We start from the raw sequence: 14,202 nt of genomic DNA, 5'->3' as shown, positions 1-14,202 counted from the left end.
GCTAAAACAGCCCTTTATATAGGTTACAGGGGTTTTGGAAATTGTGCAATAGCCAGGGTTAAAGAAAAGTGACTTACAGTCTGACAGAGAGATAAGCAGAGGTCTGAAGGTGGAAGGGAGGGGTTTCTAAGGTCCAGCCACCATGACTTGGCATTTCCTATCTTAGGAAAGATAGGAAGTCTTGACCACCAGGGGAGGCTTGCAGGCTCTGGGCCTGCTGCACCCCAAGGCACTCAAATCCCATCAGAGACACTTTACAGCCAGCTCAGGGAGCATTCCCTGCAGCAGTGTTTATGGGACACGTTAGTCACGGGAGCTGCTGGAAGCACAGAGTCCTGCACGGCCCTGGATCTGCTCAGGGAGGCAGCAGGGCCCGGGAGCTTGACTAATCCCTCCCAGACTGGAGCTGGAAACATCCCTGTTCATGCCCATGTGGGTTGTTTAAGGCTCCAGGCTCCTGGGATGCTGCAGCTAAGCCAGGGGCTCATGCCCTTGTGCTGTGTCCCGGTGGGAGGTGAACTCATCCATAGCCACAGGAGTTTGGGAGAGGCAGGAAAATTCTTCTTTTCATGGGTACTGAGGGGTAATGCTGGAAGTTGTGGGGGCTTTTCGGTTCATACCTGAGGGTGAAAGTGAGTGTGTGCATTCTTGTGCACAATGGTCAAAGCAGATTGTGAGGAAAATCAATCCACAAACACCAGAGGTTTATGTCCTAAAGGAGACAGAGGAGTCCTTTTTGACTTTATTTTATTATGGGCCATTCCCCTGGGATCTCTCACATTTTTGGAGGACGCAGCCTCCTTTTTATCCCAATTTCCCAGCTGCATTTCCCTTCTCTCTTTCCCCATTTCTGAGAGAGATTCAGACTTCCCAAAACACCTGATAGCAAAGATTCCCCTCTAATGTACAACCTTCCCTTTTCATTTTTAATTCTTATGGAATTTAGGGGGTTTTCCCCATTGGCTGAGGTACTTGAGAGGTTCCGACTTCCCAAAACACCTGATACCAAAGATTTCCCTCCAATGTATAACCCTCCCTTTTAATTTTTAATTCTTACAAAATTTAGGGGTTTCCCCATTGTTTCTTTCACCTTCCAATGTCTAATCTCATTTATCAGCAACCCTAAAGTTTATTTGCAAAAGCAAATATCTTTTTCCATACATCAATCAGTGGAATCCTTCCCATTGTTTCTTTTATTTCCCAGCAGACCCACAGCTTGTTTGTAAAGACAAATCCGCTATTCCTCTCAAAATCTTAAAAAACACCAGTATGGGCAAAATTGTATTTTTCCCTGATGGCCTCCCAGTGCTTATAGAAAATGAGGGAGAGTGATTTTTTTAAATGGGCAGATTGTGATGGGACAAGAGGGAATGGTTTTAAACTAAAAGAGGAGAGATTGAGTTTAGATATTACAAAGTTCTTCCCTCTGAGGGGGTGAAGCACTGGCACAGGCTGCCCAGAGAAGCTGTTGCTGCCCCATCCCTGGAAATGTTCAAGATCAGCTTGGACAGGGCTTGGAGCAGCCTGGGATAGTGGAAGATGTCCCTGCCCATCACAGGGGTTTGCAACTGCTTGAACTTTAAATCCCTTTAATCCCATCCAGGGCTTCCCTGATTTCCTCACGCTGTGATTTCCTCAGTGCTGTCACTGTAACTTAGTAGACACGCTGGAGCAGGATCTCACCTGCTTACAACTACTTAATTACGAATCATAAATTGCATGGGGGTAGGCGTGTTGTTCCTTGAAGTTTGTTTGCTTTTTCAGGGAGCGAAAAGCATTTCTCTCCCTCTCCATTTCAGCCTCATTAGCCGGCACCCACTGAGCCCTGCTCCCTCACAGACTGGACTGGATAAGCTCAGAAATCTTTTGCAAGCTAATAGACTCTGTGATTCTTTAGGGCACTGAGTTCTCAGGAGCCGCGGACGTGCCCGCTATGGCAGCTTTTCCCTCTCTCTCTCTCTCCCCTCATGCCGCCATCTTGCCCACCCCGCCTCGCCGCCGCGGCGCCTCGAGGCCCCCTCAGGCCGGGCTGTCCGCGGCGTTCGCCTGCGGCGGCGTTGCGGCGGTGCCGGGGCAGCCGCGGGGCCTGAGCAGGAGGAGGAGGAGGAGGAGGAGGAGGGAGCGCCATGGCCGAGGCCTGGGCCGGCTTCTCGCAGGAGGAGCTGCGGCGGCTGCGGGGGCAGCGCCCAGGTACGCACCGCACCGCACCGCACCGCGGCGGGAGCGCCCGGGGGCTGGGGGACAGCGGGGCGCGGAGGAAGAGCCCGGGTGTCGGCGCGGCGTTAGCCCCCGCAGCTGCACCTGCCTCCCATCGCCCCTCAGCGCCCCATCTCCGCAGCCCCTCCAGCCGCATCTCGGTGCTCCCCTCAGCCCCTCCAGCCGCATCTCTGTGCTCCCCTCAGCCCCTCCAGCCGCATCTCTGTGCTCCCCTCAGCCCCTCCATCCCTCCAACCCTCCCCTCAGCCTCTCCATCTACATCTCTATCCCTCCCCTCAGCCCCTCCATCACACCTCTAACCCTTCCCTCAGCCCCTCCATCACACCTCTATCCCTCCCCTCAGCCCCTCCATCCCCACCTCCAACCCTCCCCTCAGCCTGGCCCCTCCATCTACACCTCTATCCCTCCCCTCAGCCCCTCTATCCACACCTTATTATGGTTTTTGGTTGCTCTGGTAGAACCCGTCTTTGAAGCCCTTCTACTGTGAAAAAATGCGTGTTTTATGATTGGCTTTTTGCAAATATTCAAATGAATGTTATGTGTGTCGTGTTAGAAAGTGATGCTGTATTAATTCTCTTAAGTACTGTGGTAAATAGAGTTTTAGGTTATAGCAAAATGTTAAAATACAAACTGTGCTATGTAGGATACTTTTTGAAAGAAAGGACTTGCAGCGAGATAGCAGCCACAGGACACCTGAACCTTTCAGAGAAAGAGAATTTATTGCTCCATTATCAGGAGAAATGAACTTCTTCCCACCTCACTCGGGCAGGATGACACCGTCAGGATTCAGAGGAAGAAGCTGACACTGACCAGACAGAATCCTGTGTTTGAATGGAATTTATGCATCATGGATGAGGTGCATGAATATGCAACAGGCTGTCGCTTTTAAGGGTTAATCCTCTGTTAACGTGGCTCCTTTTTGGGGCTTATTTTGCCCAGAAAGAGGTACCCAGACTGTAACTCTTTGTTTCTGTTGTCTCGTATTGCCCTAATCCAAATTGTCCAAATTCTTGTTACTCTAATTTTATTACTATTTTAATAACCATTTTATAACTATTAAACTTTTTAAAATTTTAGCGTTTTCCACCACACTGACATTTGTTTTTAACCCTGACAGATCTGTACGAGCCCTCACCCCACCCCCAGCAGCAGCAGCAGCCGCCTCGCCCCCAGGCCGTGCCCAAGACTCGGCAGCGATTGCAGCGGGACAAAGCGCTGCAGCAGCAGCAGCAGAGCCAGAGGCTGGGGCTGCAGGGAGGAGCAGCCTCTGTCAGCCCGGAGCAGCTGCTCTCTGCTCCACAAGGCAGAGCCGGTGACCCCCAGCAGCCCGGGGCGGCTCCTGGGGGCGACAGGCAGAGGGACAGCCGGCAGCAGCAGGAGGGAGGGACAGCGGCAGAGCCGTGCAATGGCAGGGACAGCGGCCAGCCCTGCCCTGCAAAGCCCGGCAGCCACGTGGAGAGGAAGAAAGTGGAATTGTTAGTAAGTCGGTGAAATAGTGGGGTGGGGTTTGTTGCTGTCTGTTGATTCGTTCTTTGGTTGTGAGTCAACTTCTGTGTGTCTGACAGGAAGGCTCTGGGAGGTGAAACAATTCCATTTTCTACCCGGCAGCATCTCTGTGGAGGAGCACCAGTGGCTTCTCTGAAATGCCAAGCTCAGAAGGATGCAGGAGGTTGTGTTTTAGCAGAGATGGGCCTGGAGAGGCTGCTGGTTGTGCTGCTGAGATCATCACCTGCCTGCACTCCCTGCACCAGGGCAGCAGCAGCACCTTGAGAGCTCACATTGCTCCTCACCAGTAGGACTGGCTGCTCCTCTCATTCTTGTGGTGGGAAAAACACAGGCACTGCTTGTCTGGGGAGAAAGCAGCTGAGCATTTTTTCACACTGCTGGAAGCAAATGGCATTTTAGGTGCAGCAGTCACCTCCTGAGTCTGCTGGATCCTTCTCAGCCTGGAGGCTTGAATTGAAATTTCACTAAAAGTATTTCTGTGTGTGAGGTCTTAGGAATAGGGGGATGAGGACAAATCTGAAGAGATGTGCAGAAATGTTTGTTAATTTAAGTTCAATCTACTTGAGTGAGGGCATGAAGAACACGGTGAGGTGGAAAGCAGCAAACAGTTCTCTGTTTCTCCTAAATCCTGCCACAAGTTGTGCCCCCTCACTGACACCTGGCCTTCCATCTCTGGGATGGTTTTATTTCTGAGGAGATGTAGCCTAGAAAATGGAAACTGTATCGGTTTTTCACTGGTAGCAAAAGCAAATTCTTGTTCTTCTCTGCTGCTTGTTTTCATTATTACTCCTTCCATTTAATTATTTGGGAGCTGTACTGTAAAGCAGACCTGGGAAAGAATCTTTTTTTTGGGAATTTTTATGGGAATTAGAATTATTAAGAATTTTGAGAAACATTAAGAATTTTTATGGAAAAAAAACATTTCCAAAAAAGAGGCTGTGTGGGCAGACTGAACAGATGGTGACAGCACCCAGTAAGAAACTTGAAACTGCTTCTACCTGATAGGGAAGCACATCCTGTACATGAAAAATTCTGGAAAAGTGCTCCATGCAACTTATTTGGTTATGCAGATTTGATCTGGTAATGCTTTGTTGGTCTGATGATTCTTCTTTCCTCAGAAACCAAAACCTGTTTATTGCTCCTTCGACTTTTTCAAGAGCTTGCTCCAGAATATGTGATGGTGAATATTTGTGTTGCAGCGTGGGCAGCAGGGAGAGAAATGAGCTTTCTGGGAGAGAAATGAACTTTCTGGGAGAGAAATTAACATTCTAGGAGAGAAATGAACTTTCTGTTGATTTTGATGTTCTTGTCCATGAGCAGGCAGGAGAAGTCCCGGTGGGAGATCCTGCAGCAGGAGCAGAGGCTGATAGAAGAGAAGAACAAACGCAAGAAGGCACTGCTGGCCAGAGCCATTGCTGAGAGGTGGGGCTGGGCTGACTCTGCAGCTGCAACCAGTTTCATATTTGAATTGAATCTCACTTTTTTCCTCTCCTCTGTGCTCTGTGAGCAGCTGTGATGGACATTTCCCTTGGATGGCAAGTGCTGTCACTAAGCTTTTCACACTTGCCAAGCTGCAGCTCTGTGTGCAGATGATTACACAACTGGAGGAGTAGCTGAAGTCCTTAAATTTGTTAGTGAGGTCATGTTTGGAAGGTTGGGGTGCTCAGGTGCTTGTCCATGCTCTGGTCCTGATCTGGTTTTGCTGGTTGTAAGGGAAGTTTATTTGATTTGTAACCTGTGAGAAGAAGCTGTTTCTGTTTGGACTTCTGGCTCATTAGTGTGTGAAAATGTTAAAAAAAGGAGATGACCAGCTTTAAGAAGTGTTTTACCACTGGGTGACTAGAAATTATAAAATTGCACATATTCTCACAGTGGTTAGCTCCTGCTCTTCAGGGGACCAGGCTTTATGGCACTTTATGGCACTGAGGTAGTTTAAGAGTCTAAGGAAGGCAGAGTTTGTAGGGAAGGATGTTGGAACAGCTGATAACACTGGATCAGGGACAGTGATGTGAAGTTTTCAGGCTTGCAGTGCTCTCCCAGGCATGTGTTATGTTCTGCCCATCAGAGCCCTTGTGTAGCACAGGTGAACAAAGGAAAATTTCATTTTCCTTTGCCAGGCAGAGATAAAACACAAACACCTTTATTCTGAGTCACTGCAGGGCATCGAACATGGGTGTGGCCACCAGGTTTGGTTCTGCAAACAAAGCAGGAGGTACCTGTGTCACTCAAGGACCTTCCTCAGGCTCCCAGCAATACCACAGGCTGTCTGTTTCCCTCCACCTGCACCAGCTGGTCAAATGAGAGATGCTGGCCCTGCCTGCACACCCAGCCTTGCTCTCAGGGACCTGCCCTGGGTGTAAGCAGTGGCTGAGAAGCACCATTTTGCTGGTGGTGATGAATGATGGCAAAGTGAGGTGGTGTAAAAGCTTGTGTGGAAAGTCACTTGGCTGGCTTGAGAGTGAAATCCATCAAAGCTTGTTGCCCTCAGTAACATTTCATTTTCAGGACTTAGGAATGAATGGCCTAGTTGAAAAAGGTTACAGAAGGCTTGATTGAAATCCTTTGTGTTTAATGTAAAACTTTCCATTCACTTCATTGGGGTTTGGCTGGGCCTTTTGGGAATAATTTTACAAAATGGAAATCAAGCTTAGGTTAGGTGACTTTTTGGCCCCTGCTAACTGGGCTCCTTTGAAAGGGGATATTTGCAGGACTAAAAACCCTTCCCCCTCTCACTTCCCCCCAAGCCATTTCCTGCTTCCTTACGCTGAGAACTGCTTAGATACAGCAGCTTCTTGTGTGTTTCCACAGTGAAGAAACACCATCCATTTTAGGCACTTTGATTATAGTCATTACATAATTTTGCCCTGCTCCTTTAATAGCAGGCATTTTAGATCCCTGTGGATGCTAAAAAAGATCAAAAGCCCTGCACCATAAAGGAGAAACCTTCTCAATAGGTCCTACAGAGGTCACTTGTTCTGCAAGTGAAATGGGGCCCAGTATGTCAAGAAGAGAGGCTTGAAAAGGAAATTAAAACAACAACAGCCAAAAAAAAAAAAACAAAAAAAAAAAATCATCTTCCTTTTGCAGATCCAAAAGAACCCAGGCTGAAGCAGTGAAGCTGAAGAGGATCCAGAAGGAGCTGCAGGCCCTGGATGAGATGGTGTCTGCTGACATCGGCATCCTGAGGAACCGCATCGACCAGGCCAGCCTGGAGTACTCCCATGCACGGTGAGTGCAGCCCTGCCTGAGGGAGGGCAAAGTGCTGCTCCCTCTCACTGGGCACTCATGAAGTCCTGTCACTGTGATAACCTGTAGTCACAGTCTGGGGGGTTTTAGTTCTGGCAGTAAAAGTATGCTTTTTATTTCCTAATTTTTCCCCTGGAATCTGGGGACTGAAGCAGGTTTTCTGATTGGAGACTGCTGTCACAAGACACAGGTCCTGCTTTAAGTGTGCAGTTGTGCAAAAGCCCTGCTTTATTGTTTCAAGGTTGTTGGCTTTGTCTCAGGGGAAAGAGGTTTTTCTTGAAAAGTCCTGAAATGAAAATCCTGTCCAGGGAAATTTGCTTATTCATGACAGCTCTGGTCCTGCTGGAATCAATGGGACCAATTAAGCTTAAAACATATAATCCTGCTGAAGCATTTTTGCAAACTAGGACCAAAAATTGAAGGAAGAGGGAAGCTTTTAACCCTTCACAATGTGCCTTTAATCACTGTGGGTGTGATGAGTTCCTTAAAGGCAAGAAATGAATGGGAGCACCCCATGAGCTGTGGGTAAACCACAACATCAGTAGATAAACAGCAGCATGTTTGTGCAGCAGAAACGTTCACCCGTGGTTTTGGGTTCACCATTCAATGTGCTAAATGCTCATTTCTCCTTCTGACTTCTGCCATACCATCCTGACCACAGGCCAATAAAGCTGGTAATTAGTCTTGAAAAAAAATAGCAGTGGTAGCTAAAATAATTAAGATGTCTTTGGTGTAATTATAATCTGAAATGTCTGAGATTAACTGTAGTTAGCGTAGCTGATTGCAGAATTTCACGTGCTCAAGAGGAAAAACATTTCAATGGATTTTAGGTTTCATCTGGTTTCCAAAAACATTAAATGCTCCTGAAATCTTCTTACCCAAGTTTTGTAATAATATATCTATTTGAAATGTTTACTGGCTAAAGAGCACAGGCAGCCCTTGACACGAGGAAAGCTGTTTTTAATGACAATGTCAAGAAAACAAGAAAACACCTACTAAATTAATGAAAGTCATTAAGATTTTGGTGAAGTTTACCTATTTGTCCTACTAGCATCTCCTTTTGCCAATGTGAGGTAAATACTTCCAGTGTTGTAGTTCTTATGAGCCAAAGCCAATTTACTTTTAAATGGAGTCTTTTAAAGCAGCTTCTTATTATTATTTGCCTTTTGGTCTAAGGATAAAACACAAAGCACTTCAGTGCATTAAAAAGTGTAATATTAAATAGTCTTGAGCACATACCTAGTTAGCAGCATTTAACAATTGCTGTGGAATAGAATTTTTGGAAATACAATGTGACTAATAGATGGGAATTCAGCCCAGAGGTTTATCAGTGCAGATGTTTCCAGCATAGCATTGGTTTTGCCACTTCAGGGATCTGACCCAGAGAAATCTTGACTTTCTTGAGGGGAAAACATAAGTGGGCATCTTCTGTCCACTGCAGGCATTGCCTTTACAGCTGGGTAAAAGTTATTATATAAAAGAAGATACTTGGGAAGGCTTTTCTGTATCTTATTTATTTCTGTGTCACTAAGTGAAGGACCTCTCCCATCTTTCTGCTGCTTTGTTTAAGCAGATACTGGAATCTGATCTTATAAAAGAGCTGGATTCTTTATTCAACCACCTTACTAATACTAGTTTTGTGAGTGTTCTGTGAGGCTGCAAAGGCCTTTGTGTGCTCCCTTCCCTGATGAGCAAAATTGCATCTATCTTTTAATTAGAATTAATACACAGGTTCACTGATGTAGTGAAAGATGCATCATTAATGTGGACACCAGCCATTAAAGTGCTAGAAATTCTCTGTTAACTCAATAAATACTTCAAATATTCCCTTCTTGCTGAATCTGTCATGACAGGGAGTGCAAATTGGCAGGAGGTGAGTGTCAGGACAGATGCTTGCAGTAAAATTCTACATCTGTGTTGATGTCACATGCTGTGTCAGTCTGTGCTGCCCCTGATTTTCTGAACATGGCTATGGGTGGCCAGAAAAGCACATGATCCAAATGTCAACGTGCTCCATGGAGCATCTGTATCTGTAGGGGTGGTTGGGTTAGAAAAACACCCAACTGCTCTGGGGTGTTTCAGTTCATTAGAAGTGTGAAAACACTGCCATTTCTGGTGGGTTCTTTCTGCTGCCAGTGATGCATCTCTTCAAACAGCAGTAAAAATGGGTGCTGGAGATGCAACCTGAGCAAGTTAACTCTGGGAACACACAACAGAGCCCTCATTGCCCAGAGAAGTTTTGATCAACTCATTCTTATTTTCTTCCCTCTTGCTAATGTGGCAGCATGTCACAAACAGCTGGCACAATGCATTGCACAGCACGTTGCATTCCAGGGCTTCTCAAAGTACCTGTGCCTCTGTCAGAGTGTGAGGTGCAGTGAGAATGAGTCCTCCAGTGAGAATGAACCCTCCAGAAATGCTGCTGTGTGTGTCACAGTGTGAGGTGCAATGAGAATGAACCCTCCAGAGATGCTGCTGTGTGTGTGTCACAGTGTGAGATGCAGTGAGAATGAACCCTCCAGTGAGAATGAACCCTCCAGAAATGCTGCTGTGTGTGTGAGAGTGTGAGGTGCAGTGAGAATGAACCCTCCAGAAATGCTGCTGTGTGTGTCAGAGTGAGGTGCAGTGAGAATGAACCCTTCAGTGAGAATGAACCCTCCAGAAATGCTGCTGTGTCAGAGTGTGAGGTGCAGTGAGAATGAACCCTCCAGAAATGCTGCTGTGTCAGAGTGTGAGGTGCAGTGAGAATGAACCCTCCAGAAATGCTGCTGCTGTGTCAGTGTGAGGTGCAGTGAGAATGAACCCTCCAGTGAGAATGACCCCTCCAGAAATGCTGCTGCTGTGTCAGTGTGTGAGGTGCAGTGAGAATGAACCCTCCAGAAATGCTGCTGCTGTGTCAGAGTGTGAGGTGCAGTTGGAATGAACCCTCCAGAAATGCTGCTCTGTGTGTCACAGTGTGAGGTGCAGTGAGAATGAACCCTCCAGAAATGCTGCTGCTGTGTCAGAGTGTGAGGTGCAGTTGGAATGAACCCTCCAGAAATGCTGCTGTGTGTGTCACAGTGTGAGGTGCAGTGAGAATGAACCCTCCAGAAATGCTGCTGTGTGTGTCAGTGTGTGAGGTGCAGTGAGAATGAATCCTCCAGTGAGAATGACCCCTCCAGAAATGCTGCTCTGTGTGTCAGAGTGTGAGGTGCAGTGAGAATGAACCCTCCAGAAATGCTGCTCCTGTGTCAGTGTGAGGTGCAGTGAGAATTGACCCTCCAGAAATGCTGCTCCTGTGCCAGAGTGTGAGGTGCAGTGAGAATGAACCCTCCAGAAATGCTGCTGTGTGTGTCACAGTGTGAGGTGCAGTGAGAATGAACCCTCCAGAAATGCTGCTGTGTGTGTCACAGTGTGAGGTGCAGTGAGAATGAACCCTCCAGAAATGCTGCTCCTGTGTCACAGTGTGAGGTGCAGTGAGGATGAACCCTCCAGAAATGCTGCTCCTGTGTCACAGTGTGAGGTGCAGTGAGGATGAACCCTCCAGAAATGCTGCTCCTGTGTCACAGTGTGAGGTGCAGTGAGGATGAACCCTCCAGAAATGCTGCTCCTGTGTCAGTGTGAGGTGCAGTGAGAATGAACCCTCCAGTGAGAATGAACCCTCCAGAAATGCTGCTGTGTGTGTCAGAGTGTGAGGTGCAGTGAGAATGAACCCTCCAGAAATGCTGCTCCTGTGCCAGAGTATGAGGTGCAGTTGGAATGACCCCTCCAGAAATGCTGCTGCTGTGTCCCAGTGTGAGGTGCAGTTGGAATGACCCCTCCAGAAACGTGCCGCTCTTGCAGGAAGCGCTACGACAAGGCCGAGTCCGAGTACGTGGCGGCCAAGCTGGAGCTGCAGCACAAGACAGAGCTGAAGGAGCACCTGGCAGAGCACCTGTGCACCATCATCCAGCAGAACGAGCTGCGCAAGGCCAGGAAGCTGCAGGAGCTGATGCAGCAGCTGGACGTGCAGGCAGATGAGGAGAACCTGGAGCTGGAGATTGAGGTGGAACAGATGCTGCTGCAGCAGCAGGAGGCAGAAGCAGGGAGACAATCCAGGGGGCAGGAGAGCCAGCAGGCTGACCATGCTGCTGCTGCTGCTTCTCCTGCAGTTTCTGAACAATCTCAAAACCCCAGGACCAAATCCCTCTCCAGCATGGACAGCCAAACTCAGGCAGTAAATGTGACTTCAGGAAACTCCCCAGCTTGTTCTGCCACATGACTGCTGGGTGCAGATAAGCCAGTGGCTGTGGATGAGGTGCTCTGCAGGCTTATGGCTGTGTGTTGTATCTGGGCTTCAGCAATGCACTTCATTCCTCTTTTTATTGTTTCCAAATTTTAAAGGCTCTTTTCTTGCCACGAGACCCATTTGGGGTTCATCATGTATCATCATTCTGGTGTATGTTCATGTTCTGCTGCCCAGCTCTTCATGGGCTTTTGTGCCTTCCTGAATCAGGACACTTGGAAGTGAACAGTAGGGTTTGTCCAAAGGTTTTCAGCTTTTTGATACTCCAGGATGCCTGTTCTGAGCAAGAGAAAGATACCTGGGTTTCCTTCAGAACACATTCTGACAACTGCAATAGGATGTTTGTCTTCCTCTGTATCCATAAGGGATTAGTTTCCAACGCTTTCTCCTGCTGTCAAACCCAAGTGCTTACATTAATTGCCTTCCTAGGGGTTACTCTTTCCTGATTTAAGGGAAATTTGCATATTGAGGCAGTTGTAATACCTCATATTTATCACTTCCTTTCAGACAGTGCTGAATCATGAAGCTGTACATTGATAACACTATTAGCTGTGAAATCACAGCTGCAAGGGCTTAACAGAAAGGATGGGTTACAGTTTAAGACATTGCAGAATGTAGGAGTAGAAACACACAAAAGAGTGTGTTACATTTAAAGCTGTTCCGTTGCAGAGATTTTTCTCTGTTGTAGTTGCCTCAAAGTGCCAATAATTAGCCAATAATTCATTTTGTAATGAATAATCCCCACACTATATTGGAAATAAACCTATTTTTGTAGAACATTTAATACATTTTCCTGCCTGAAGAGCAGGTTAGTACCCCAAAGAAGTTCAGCTGATTTGCTGTATTGCTCTTGAAAGGCTTTAAAAAGCTATTCCAGGTGGAGAAAGCCTCAGGAATTAAAAGAGAACATAAGAAAATCTCCCATAGACTGATTGCAGCTGCAAACTCTGCACTCACAGTTAACCTCTGGATACCAGGGAAGTGTGGGAATGGTTCCTGGAATACCTGAATGTGCTGGGTGTGAGTTTATGAATGAGCTGCTGAATGACACCGCCGAGTCTATAAATGGGACAGTGATTGTCTCTGTGGCTTGAACAGTGGAAAAACATGTCACTACATTTCAGTTTTATCCTATTAATAAATCAGTGCATCTTGTGTGCAGTGTGTTTACTTTCAGCTGTGATATCTGAGCCTAATACAGGGATCCAAGCCTGATTTTCCACAGGAGATGATAAATGGTAGAATCAGATCCGTCCTTTGGCAACTTTGCGCTGGGCGAAAATAAAACCTCAAAAAAGGCTGCTCCAAAATATGGAAATGCATGAAGTGAAGACATGGCAGGATACAGCTTGGCAGGAATCTTTTCAACCAACTGGCTCAGGGCAACGGTGGAAAATCTCTCCTGGTGCCTTCCATACACAGGAGAAAGTGGGATAAATACGTCTCCTACAGCAGCCACTCATAATTTGGGCTAAGTGGAGTTAGAATCTAACTCCAAAGTGGTATTAGAAACACATATGAAGCATTGCTCTGTTGCTGGTACACTGCATTGCCTGTGATTTTGCTGGAAAACCTGACCTAAAAGCAGAGATTTGATGGTATTGTGAAAAAATTTAAAATTACTTCCTTTGCTGTGTCTGCTGTTGCAGGACACCTTGTAGCGACCTGCTGCTGGTTTTCAGAATGGGATACCAGTAAGTGCAGCAATAATTTAATTGTACCATTCCTTTTCCATCCTCTGCAGCTGTCCCCAGTTGTTCCTCAAGAGATTCAAAGGCCTGGAGGATAGGTCTGTTCCTCATTACAGTTGTGTTCAGCTCATCAGGGACACACAGAAAAGCTTCTGACAGAAGAGTTGAATTGCAAATGGTATTTACAGGAATCACACAGACACCATTTTGCATATAATTTATGGCTCTCTGGTAGGCTAAATTGTGGTTAGAATATTTCCACACCTTGTTGTCACAGGTAAGATTATTTTTTGAACTCTGAAAATGGTGTTCCAAAAAATTCCAGGTCCAAAGACTGTCGACAACTGCTTAAGGTTATGAGTTCCCTAAAAGGGAATAAGTTTATATGCAACAAAACTGCTTAAAGGCTGAAACATTCTTGTATACCATTCTGACAGTGCTGTTTCTGCCTGAGAGGGAAGATGCTGTTAAATTCAGCAATTTCTGTTTTCTTACAAGTCTTCTGTTGAAGTTGTGGCCAGTTCTCTTTGTCTCTAACTTCTGAGCCTGCAAAGTGAAGTGGACTGGCTGGGAGCCACGTGGAACAGCCACATGGAGTAACAATAGCTGCTCTTGCTGGGCAGGGAGCTGAAGAGTTAATTTGTTTGATCTCAGCTGTGAAGCCTTTCTCTGACGTGTGACATAAACCACTAGCACGGTGTCAGTTCCACTTTGGAAGTTCACAAATGTTTTGATGGGTGCCAGTGTGCCGGTTTAAAATTCCCCCTGTGCCGGAGCCAAGGAGTCCAGTCCTAATTGTAACAACATGTGTGCTGGTCAGAAATGCCAGGAGATGCTTTTGGGTTGTTTTTTTTTTTTTTACTTGTTTCTCCTTGAAGGAAAAAGAACTGTTGGAATTGAGGCTCTTCAAGCAAATCCATGTCTACCTTTGTGGCAGCTGATGTCACAATGTTAGTCCTGCTGCCCCAGGTGTGCACTAAGGGCAGGTGTGCTGTCAACTTTTGTGTCTCTTCAGAAGAATGGAAAGCTCAGCACAGCTCAGGAATGAGTGGGCAGGTTTTTAGTGAGCACCTCTGGCACAGGTGGAGGTGAAAGTCTGAGTGTGAAGTGGGCTGGGGTTGGACCCCCATGGCAGGGAAAATGGAGATGTGCGATGTCTGACAGTAACACTGCAGGGCTTGGCACAGGGCACTCTGCTCTGGCAACGTGGCCGTTCCTGTGTTGGATCACCACATTGCCATCATGGGAAGGACTGGGAAACACCAATGTTCACCACTG

At 46.9% G+C, this 14,202-nt stretch overlaps 1 protein-coding gene across 1 annotated transcript; it reads left to right on the top strand.

Moving 5' to 3' along the window:
- The first annotated feature begins 2,105 nt into the window (after positions 1-2,105).
- GORAB (golgin, RAB6 interacting) lies at positions 2,106-12,388 on the top strand. The gene is made up of 5 exons (XM_058030583.1): positions 2,106-2,190; positions 3,335-3,692; positions 5,044-5,145; positions 6,811-6,951; positions 10,792-12,388. Exons 1-5 carry the CDS (start codon positions 2,127-2,129, stop codon positions 11,207-11,209), a joined length of 1,083 nt encoding a protein of 360 aa, XP_057886566.1. The 5' UTR covers positions 2,106-2,126; the 3' UTR covers positions 11,210-12,388.
- The last annotated feature ends 1,814 nt before the right edge of the window (positions 12,389-14,202 follow it).

The sequence above is a fragment of the Melospiza georgiana genome, chromosome 9 (genome assembly GCF_028018845.1).
Source record: "Melospiza georgiana isolate bMelGeo1 chromosome 9, bMelGeo1.pri, whole genome shotgun sequence".
Taxonomy (NCBI): Eukaryota; Metazoa; Chordata; class Aves; order Passeriformes; family Passerellidae; genus Melospiza; species Melospiza georgiana.
This window is presented reverse-complemented; position numbering and strand designations above follow the sequence as displayed.